Source organism: Morus notabilis, unplaced genomic scaffold (genome assembly GCF_000414095.1).
Source record: "Morus notabilis unplaced genomic scaffold, ASM41409v2 Scaffold72, whole genome shotgun sequence".
In the NCBI taxonomy this organism is placed as follows: domain Eukaryota; kingdom Viridiplantae; phylum Streptophyta; class Magnoliopsida; order Rosales; family Moraceae; genus Morus; species Morus notabilis.
In genome coordinates this window covers 56,959-66,154 of record NW_010367952.1, presented here as the reverse complement: position 1 = coordinate 66,154, position 9,196 = coordinate 56,959, and the positions used below count along the sequence as shown (strand labels likewise).

The window sequence follows — 9,196 nt, the reverse complement described above, 5'->3', positions numbered from 1 at the left end:
AGCATCACTACTTAGATCTTGTAAGTCTTATAATGGAATACTTTTTTCTTTGTGGAAAACTGCAAAGGTCCTACAATGATCAGTATGCTATTAAGGTTTTAAACCCAAACTTCAGAATTTTCTGGACTTCATTTATGTGGAGTTTGTAATGGACAATAGAACTTATCATCACAAAGAGGGTAGTGAAGGTTTATGACCACCCCAATTTGTTCTCCCTTTTTGAGTCATTAGCTCATTGCAAAACTTTTTTTTATTATTTTTAGACAACACTGGGATCGAAATCGCAACTTTCCTATCAAACTCCCACTCCACTAGACCACGCAGTTTGAGGCAGTGCGAAAGTTAATAATACAAGATAATCAAACGTCCTTTTAAAAAAACAAAAAAAAAGTTAGGAAAAAAAGTTGGGCGAAAGTTGCCCGTTTTGCGACTCTTTTTCCCATTCATTCTCCCTTGAATACTTACTCCATTGTAGAAAAATCAGTTTAGCAATTAGTTATTCAACTCAATAGCTAAACCACAACTATCGACGGTGCCTTCTCTTTTTTCTATTTACAAGCGTTTGAACAGAGAAATTCACTAAAATAGGCTCACTACTCTAGCTACACAAGCAACACAAGAATCAAACAGAAACTTACAAGAGATATCAATAGGAGCTGGATCGGTGCTACAAATTTCTGGCCACAACCATAGGTTGGGAGAACAATTGGCACCAAATGAATTTATTGTATTTATGAGCTGCTGTTTTGAATGGCTTGTGATGAGCACCGTTCCTCGGCGGCAGATGCATTCTGGATCTTCCTCAGAGAACGATATTGAAGCCGGACATTTTCTCCACTTTCAATAATCTTAAGCAAATACCTAAAGGGAACACGAGGGACACATTAATAAAGGTATCGAAAGGAGACGGTTTCGGGGCAGGTTTGCAGTACAAAATGAAACTAAGTTATTGCATTAAGGTCAAAAACAGCCTTCATATTAAGATTCTTTCGAAACTGGGCATAAAATGCAGACCATATTAAGTACAAGCACAAAAAAAAAAAAAAAAAAAAAAAAAGGTTCAATCCCCCCAACACACCAGCCATTGAGACATTGGGATGTGATGACAGCTTCTTTGCCCACAAATTTTTCTGGTGTCCTCCTGTTTCCCTGCAGAATTAATTCAACACCCCGATTTTAATGAAATAAACAGATATCAACAATACAATCTTAACAAACAGTAGAGAGATCTTTGTAAATACGTCTGAAGAAAGATTTTAATACATGAAATTAGATCAATTTATTGTTTTATTGATATTGCAAAAGCAAAAGTTTAGATTAGTAGGCAACCAATCTCTTTCAATAAGCAAGAAAATTTGGATTATTCCTCTCTTGTTTTGTGTTGTTTTGCTGGTATGGTAGAACTCTAGTCTTCCATCCTCTTTTATGATCCCTTGGCCCCTTTTCCTCTACAATTTTTTTTCCTCTCTTATTAAAATAAACGCAACAGAATTACCTTAATTATGACTTTTTCATTTACAGAAAATGGATACTGCACACCACGATTGAGCCCATCGTCACCTACATCACCATTTTCCTGGAAACAAGTTACGCTATCAGATTAAGAACAGAAGATACAACTGAAGACAAAATGACTTGCGCTTCCATACAAATGCACACACACACAAAAGACACTAGGCCAACTCTAAAATTGTTCATGTGAAACAAACAATATCATCAATTAAATTTGTTTAAAGAATTCTGTATTATCTTACTCACTGGGCATTAAATATCCACAATCAACACCAATTGAGTACTCTCGGCTGAAGCAAAAAACCCTCTAAATTAGTCAGACATAGGACAGGCATACCAATAAACCAATTTTTTTTTTTTTCCTTAATGAAGAGTGAATAAACTGACATTGTTGCACCTTGTTTCTGTAGACTAAAGTTGGTCTACAAACATTTTGTCAACACTAGAAGCACAGATGGACTCTCAAAAGGATGTTATTAAGGAGATGCAGATTCTGTATATCGTGCATCAATCCACCCGACTCTTAAGTTCTAAAGCAACTGAACTCTCACTAGAGAATTCTTTATGTGGAAACCCAAAAATGTTTTTTGTTTATCATTTTTTTCAACCACTCTGCGAACATCACTCATCATCTTCCCATTTTCTTCTTCCGTTCAGTCCAATACAAAAATGAGCTTTAGGAATAGTAGTACTGACTCTGGGTGTGAATTTTTAATTTTCAAATGTACTGGCCAATCAAATATGCAAGTATCTAGTAAGTACCCTGTTTGGTCTCCTCAGTGAATCTATTTGGTCGCCCAACTCTTTCCGACGCTTTCTAAGAGCAGCATTATGGAAAAGCCTCCAATTGTCCTCTTGTTTCACAGCTGCAGCAGCAGTTCTTAGAGCTGTCGAGGAGATTGCAATACGTTATAGAATAAAAACACATGACAAAGAAGGTATTGCCACAAATGAACAATACCAGCAGAGAATTAGTACGAGGAAAAACAGGGAGGGGGAGAGAGAGAGGCAGATAACAAAAATACTTAGAGTTGGAACGTTAAGAAAACTCTAAGATGAAAAATGGGACATACCAATATTAGGAATCAATGACCCAGCATCAATTTCTTGGCTGCAGAGGGTACATCTGGACTGATCAGCAAACCAACAATTGCAGTTATGACTCATATCTTATCCATCTAGAGGCAATAAAAACATCACACAAAGGTAATTAAGAGGGCATGATAGGTTTTAAGAATCACAAACAATGAAGGACAAGAAACGTGAAGCAGTGTTTCTATTTTATTTATTCTAAATGAAAGACTTAAAGGGATAAGTTCAATTAAGACACAAAGAAGAACGACTTAACAGGATGCATAAAGAAAAATACTAATAAAAGAAAACAAAGAACCAGATGTCAAACTATTGGTACTTAAAAATCCTAAAGGTTTGATAAAATAGATGTAGGCCTTATATATTATATTTTACGATGTTGAAGGCCTAAGGTTGATGCAATCTGTGTCATCAAGCAAATTTACCTGTTTTACGTATGTTTTCAAGATCCAGAACTCTGTTCCACAAAGCAAAACATTTTGTGAATCACATAGATCAGATTGATTTCAAAGACCATCTAACAGCTTGGGATTTGGGGCATCACGACATCAGGATGAGAATTTAGAATTTTTCAGGAAAGTAGTAATGGAGGCCTTACTGTTGTCTGTTCAGTTTTTCCTTTTTCTGTTTGTATGTTCATTAAGTGTATATTCTCGTTGAGGGCATACAAGTCAGATATTAATCCAGTTTCCAGATGTTGTTGAAGAAATTATTTATGAGTGAGTTATGCTGGACATGGAAAAATAATGTTCTTGAAAAAAGAGGAATTGAGGATCATTCTTTTAAGGTTCATTTTCTTTGCTTCTTCTCTCAAAAGCTTAAACAGAAGTTACAGAACAAAACACGCTGAACTCAGACTACTTTCTTTCTTTCTTTCTTTCTTTCTTTCTGGCTAAAAGACTCAAACTGCAGTTACTTTTTTTTTTTTTTTTTTCGGGTCGAAACGCGGATTGCATTTACTAACAATAAAGCAATCATAAAAATGCTTTAAAATTCCTTCAAATAGTAGGAGAGAAGCTACTTACCATTTCAATAACTCTCCTCAACATGATACCACCAAATGAATGCCCACATGAAACAAACATAGCATCTTCAAGGAATGCACCCCTGAAAGAGGCAGAGACAGATAAATAATTAAATAAATGAAATAAAATAAATTTCAGTTCGAATAAACATTTAATGCAAAATATTAATTCCTAAGAACCAAGCAACTCTATCCCAAAAAAAAAAAGGATCAAATTGGAAAGAAAATAAATACAAATGCTGCAACTTTAAAGCTTTTTGACAATGTTGAATATTCCAGAACCAATGCGGTTGTCAAGTATTTTTTGAGAGATTTTGTTTTGTGTAATGTGTCCTAGTTTATTCCTTTGTATTATTTCTCTGTTTTTTTTTTTTTTTTTAATTTGGCCTTCTGAGGGCTGCTTGTCCTCTTTCCTCTGTACTTGATATCATTATCAAAAAAATAAAGTTTTCTTACAAAAGAAAAGGAAAAAAAAAAAGGATGGCTGAACCATCCATGTAAGAAAAATATCACCATGGGAGTGCAACCGTTGGAAATTGAGAAAGGTAGAAAACTAGCTAGGAAAAGAAGGATAAGGAACAACTCACGATAATGGATCTGAGAGAACACTTCTTAATGATGGCTCTGTATTCAAATTGTTCCGAGCCACCTGCAAAATAGGGAAACAGGATAACGTGAAATGTGATTCAAATAGAATAAAACAAAGAAGGGCACGTGTTCTCTCAAAGAAAATTATGGATGAAAATGAAAACATCAGATTTATTGTTTATTCATATTGTCATTTACTTTTTTTTTTTTTTTTTTTGGTGTGGAACAAAGTCATTTTTCATGTATGACATGATCTCGTTTCTTCTTTTTTTTTTTTTGCCCTTACACCTATAGCCACATTCGTCTAGTAGCCAGCTATCCGCATACAAGTAAATATATGTTTGCATATCACATTTTTAAAAATTTAGTAGCTTTAGAGTGTGGTTTTTTCGTTTTTCTGAGGAAATCTTTTCCTCTTATCCTTTTGTATTCTTCTATATATTTATTATTAAGAGTTATCGTTTCTATTCCCAAAAAAACAAAACAAAAAAACTCGAACATAGACTTAGAAACACAAATATAGTAAAGTAATAAGTATGATTCATCACTTTAAGATGCAACTTACATAGTTATTATCAGAACGACTACAAAATACATCTTCCTCAGCAGAAAGGCCGTCCATAAACTGGCTGACAGGTATTGGCACGTAGCTTTGTGGAATGACATGACCAGCTGCAGAAATTGGAGAGCAATCTAATGTAGCATTCCCCTGTGGCATAAGCCTAAATGCAAGTGATGTCCTACAATCACAAAACCGGACAAGGTAAATCAAATAAACTTGGAAAAAGAACCATAATGGTTTAGACAAGTTGCATTAAACTCATTGAAAGAATGAACCCAAACAAGTAATTATACCTCCCACCGCCATTAGTGCCTGAGTATTCAGATGCAGCTCTATATGATGCAGCCGGACGAAGGCCAGCAGTCGTATGGCTAAGTGCCTTCCCTGTAAGAAGTAAAAGATCCCCAGGACTTAACCCACTGTCTGCTAGGTACCAGCGACCATTTGGGTCAACGACCTGAAACATAGAATGAAAAAGTAATGTAATTTGATGTAGACATCAGTCAGAGCATCCTTTTATCCACCAAGGAATCAAATCAAGCATTAAAAGAAAGCTACACCATCATTTACTATTTTATGAAAAAAAAGAAAAAGGCCCCGGCTTTTATATTTGGAAAAACCAAGGACATATATGATAAAACTTGTTATCAAATATCAAGAACTAGAAAGGCACCTGAAGACCAGGACTGTCCGAGGATATTAAAGTCAACAACCCCTTTTCGACTTCACCATTTATTCCTGGCTTCCCTCCTCCAAGGCCACTTTTTCCATTTTGCATGGAAGCATTTGAGTAGGAGGCAACAAGCACCGATGAGGATACCTCATTAGCGGGTAATGGCATGTCGTCAAGTAGGTGATTGAAAACACTGCAAAACACACATTTTGCATAAGTAGATCCTATATAGATTCGTGATTAGAAAAATAAGTATATAAATATAAAGCACGAAAAATAATGAATTTAAGATTCACCCATCACCATCCTTACTCGCTTCGCAAACGAAGATGCCTTGCTATTGCACAAAGAGCAGAATGAGATGCCTTACCCATGCATCTAAAAACATCAGCCATGCATGGAGGGCATGAGTCGCAATCTTCCAAAGCCCTGTAACAAGAGAAGCTCAACATCAGCATGTTGAGGTAGTATAACAAAAGGCTGAAACACAATTTCACCAGGTTGAGTATTCAAGATCATGCTCCTTTTTTCCCTTATAGAAAACAAAACTTTGTTGAAAAGATAAACAAAAGACGAGTAGAGATAGTCCTCAAAAGAAGACAACAAATAAAAAAACGCTTCCTGACCAAGAAAAACTAAAGACAAAGGAACATCCCCAAAATCTGTTAAAACTTCTAGAGATCCATAAAAAGACCCAAAATTTAACCCTATTACAAAGACAATATCATCTTCAAACACATCTTTAAAGATTTCCAACCCAAACACAGAGCCAAGAAAGAAACGTTCCAATTCCAAGCCTATTACAAAGACAATATCATCTTCAAACACATCTTTAAAGATTTCCAAACCAAACAACCCAAACACAGAGCCAAGAAAGAAACGTTCCAATTCCAAACAGTCATCTTCATGGGGGCGGCTCCATAACGTGAAATTCAAATCATTATCCTCCAGAACTAAATTCAATCAAGTGTTTCATGGGGGAAAAATCAATCAAATGTCAAATTTAATTGGTTTGGGCAGCAGCAGAAGAGCAAGTAGCCGGTTATTACTTATTCCTTTCTCCTTTTTTTGCGTCATTGAATCAAAAAGGTAAAAGAAATTGTTAATAAATAATTCTTGTATTGGATGTCGAATGCAATTGAGAGACCTCATTCATCTCATCCTACCATGTATTACCAAGAACATCAAACGTGAAGCAGCGATTGCTTCAATTAATTACAGCTGTTCCCAGCCAGAAACTGAAGACTCTGCCTGGTAAACCTATATGTTTCCTTTTATCCTAACAAGAACCTAATAGCAGGAGCACACACAAAAAATAGAAGTACAACTAATAATCAGCTGTTGAGTTAACTTTTTCTTTGAACATTGGGTCTTCAAAGCCATTTGGTAAAGAATAATAACCGAGCACTTCAATCAAGAACTCAGTATGTAAACTGAACCATTGTGACCTCCTTGTTGCTGAATACTGAAAAGATCCTTTTTGGCACACTTTTTCTTTAAAAATTGTGAAGTACCCACACTTGAAAATGCTCATCTACCAAATAGTTTTATTATATTCACTATTCAGCATTAGAATTTTCCCTATAAATATTCAGCACAAGTATTTCCACTCATCACTTATAACAACTTGGTTGTAAACTTCAAAAGCCTCACCCTTTAGTCTGTGTTCTGCAAGAGAAAAAAAAAATAGGGAGAAAAAAAGGTAATATATAGTATGTTTGTTTCGTGGGTTTGAACTACAGTTCAAACTTTTTTATTACAGCATTTTCTCTCACAAAAAATAAAAAATTTGAATTTACGTTCAAACTTTCTGTTCAAACCTATGAACTAAATGGGCCAATCGCCTAAGCGAGACTGAGGAAAATGGAGAGAAATGAAAGGATCTTTCCGTGTTTGGTATGGATTCCCTCCTCTAATTCCTCCGTGTTCAGAGTAATTACAATTAGAATTCTTGTATGGAGCTGAATCCCTCTCCCAATTCATTTTTTATCTTTTCCATGCTACCAAACAACCAAATGTCCCGATATCCTTCCACTAATCCCCTCACTCCTAGTTTCAGGAAGTAACAATTTCAAACCAAATTACACCATCCCAGTGAAACATCCAAGCAAGGTTTTCGAACCACAATAACTAAAACAATTCAAATACTAATAACACAAATAAAGAACCAACGAACCAAACCAAAATTCTCAAACAAAAAGAAAGGGAATTCTGTCAATACCTCCCAGCCCTATACATGTAGACCCCACGGCCGCCCTTCCCACCGGCACCACCCTGCTGAGCCGCCCCGCTCCTGAAATAAAACCGCGCCGCCTCCAACCCGCACCTCATCACTGCCGCAGCGTCGCTCCCCAGCTCGATCACCGCGGCGTTGTGCCGCATCAGCGAGCCCGACAGCGCGTCCACCGCCCTCAGGTAGGGCCCGGAGGGGGCCCCGTAGAACGGGGAGATATCGGAGAGGCGAACCCTCGGCAGTGGCGACGGCACGGGCTCCCCATTCGGGTGGGCCACCGCGATGGGCGGCGGCGGCGGCCCGACGGCATGGTCGGCCGAGCGAGCCGCGGCGGAGGAGGAGGAGAGAGGAGCGAGAGAGAGAGGGGTTGGGAGCTGGGTTTGGGTGGGGGTCGCCGTAGGGGATCTAACGGCGGTGGTTGCGGCGGAAGGGGGATTGATAGGGTGCGACGCGGGTGCAAAGGAAGCCTGCTGCTGCTGCTGCTGCGTAGAAATCATGGCAACCACGAATCATTCTGAAATGTTGAAAAGGTTTGCTTGGTTTTCGGAGTGAGACGAGAAAATTAGGATTGAAGGATTGTGGAGGTTTTCGTTCTGTTTGCTTGGTGGGAAAATGTTTTGCATGATCAAGACAAGACAGATATGGGGTTGTTGCTTATTAGGGTTTTCGTCTTTTTGAGAGAGGTAGGAAGACTGGACTGTTAAAAGTGGACAGCAAACCTTGAGATGCAACAATGGGCTGGTTCAGGTCCATCTTATACATTAATGGGCTGGGTTAGTACAATTCGTTATTGTTACTCAGCTCATAAATATTAATGGGTTGGGTTGAGTTAATATATCGGTCAATTAAATCGGCCCTACACAGTCTATAAAAATTATGGTCAGACTAAGGTAGGTCGGCCCAACCTGACCTGTTTATGTTCATAATGGGCCGGTTACTTATCTAGGCCCATAATATCTTCATGTTTTTTTTTCTTTTCTTTAATAATTTTATAAACATCTTATGTATAATTATCTTGATTGTATTCTTTTTTCTTTACTAAAGTTTTGTCCTACTAGATTTTCTTTAGAAAGGTTTTTATTTAATGAGGCAATCATAAATAAAATATCCATTTTCATATTTCTATTGACTATTCAAACTTTTAAATTTGTTGACTTGTTTAAAAATTCAAAAATAAAAAATTAAAATTGCATGCTTAGATGGGCTGGCTCATCTAAACCCATGATTGGCCAAAATGAGCCTTAAATGGGCTGGCTCATCCTAGCTCACGGCACGGCCCAGTCTAGCTCACGTAAAATTGACCCATGGTGTGGGCTGGGCCGAAGTAATTCTTATACGAGGCCGGCCCGACCTAACCCACGACCTGCATAGGCCTAAGGTGAATAGGTTGGCCCGGGCCCGCCCTTTCTTGCATCTCTAAGCAAACCAAAGGCTCCGTCACTGTTGAGAAATGCTGTGCCTGTTTTAGAACCGTAGAAGCAAAAAATAAAAATGAAAACGAAACAATATTTG

The 9,196-nt window shown here is 37.5% G+C and overlaps 1 protein-coding gene across 1 annotated transcript; it reads right to left on the bottom strand.

The window, feature by feature from the left end:
* Positions 1-409: 409 nt before the first annotated feature.
* On the bottom strand, positions 410-8,381 carry LOC21398074. The gene is made up of 12 exons (XM_010113974.2): positions 7,673-8,381; positions 5,764-5,880; positions 5,452-5,644; positions 5,072-5,235; positions 4,782-4,956; positions 4,216-4,277; positions 3,630-3,711; positions 2,586-2,643; positions 2,275-2,399; positions 1,496-1,576; positions 1,079-1,149; positions 410-861 (listed from the first exon to the last, which is right to left on the bottom strand). Exons 1-12 carry the CDS (start codon positions 8,179-8,181, stop codon positions 732-734), a joined length of 1,767 nt encoding a protein of 588 aa, XP_010112276.1. The 5' UTR covers positions 8,182-8,381; the 3' UTR covers positions 410-731.
* Between the last annotated feature and the right edge of the window lie 815 nt (positions 8,382-9,196).

Coding starts and splice junctions, on each gene's coding strand:
- LOC21398074 (XM_010113974.2), bottom strand. CDS start 8,181: ATGATTTCTACGCAGCAGCAGCAGCAGCAGGCTTCCTTTGCACCCGCG. Junction 2,400..2,585: donor GTCATTGATTCCTAATATTG/GTATGTCCCATT, acceptor TCTCCTCGACAG/CTCTAAGAACTGCTGCTGCA. Junction 862..1,078: donor TCCCAATGTCTCAATGGCTG/GTGTGTTGGGGG, acceptor TGTTCCCTTTAG/GTATTTGCTTAAGATTATTG.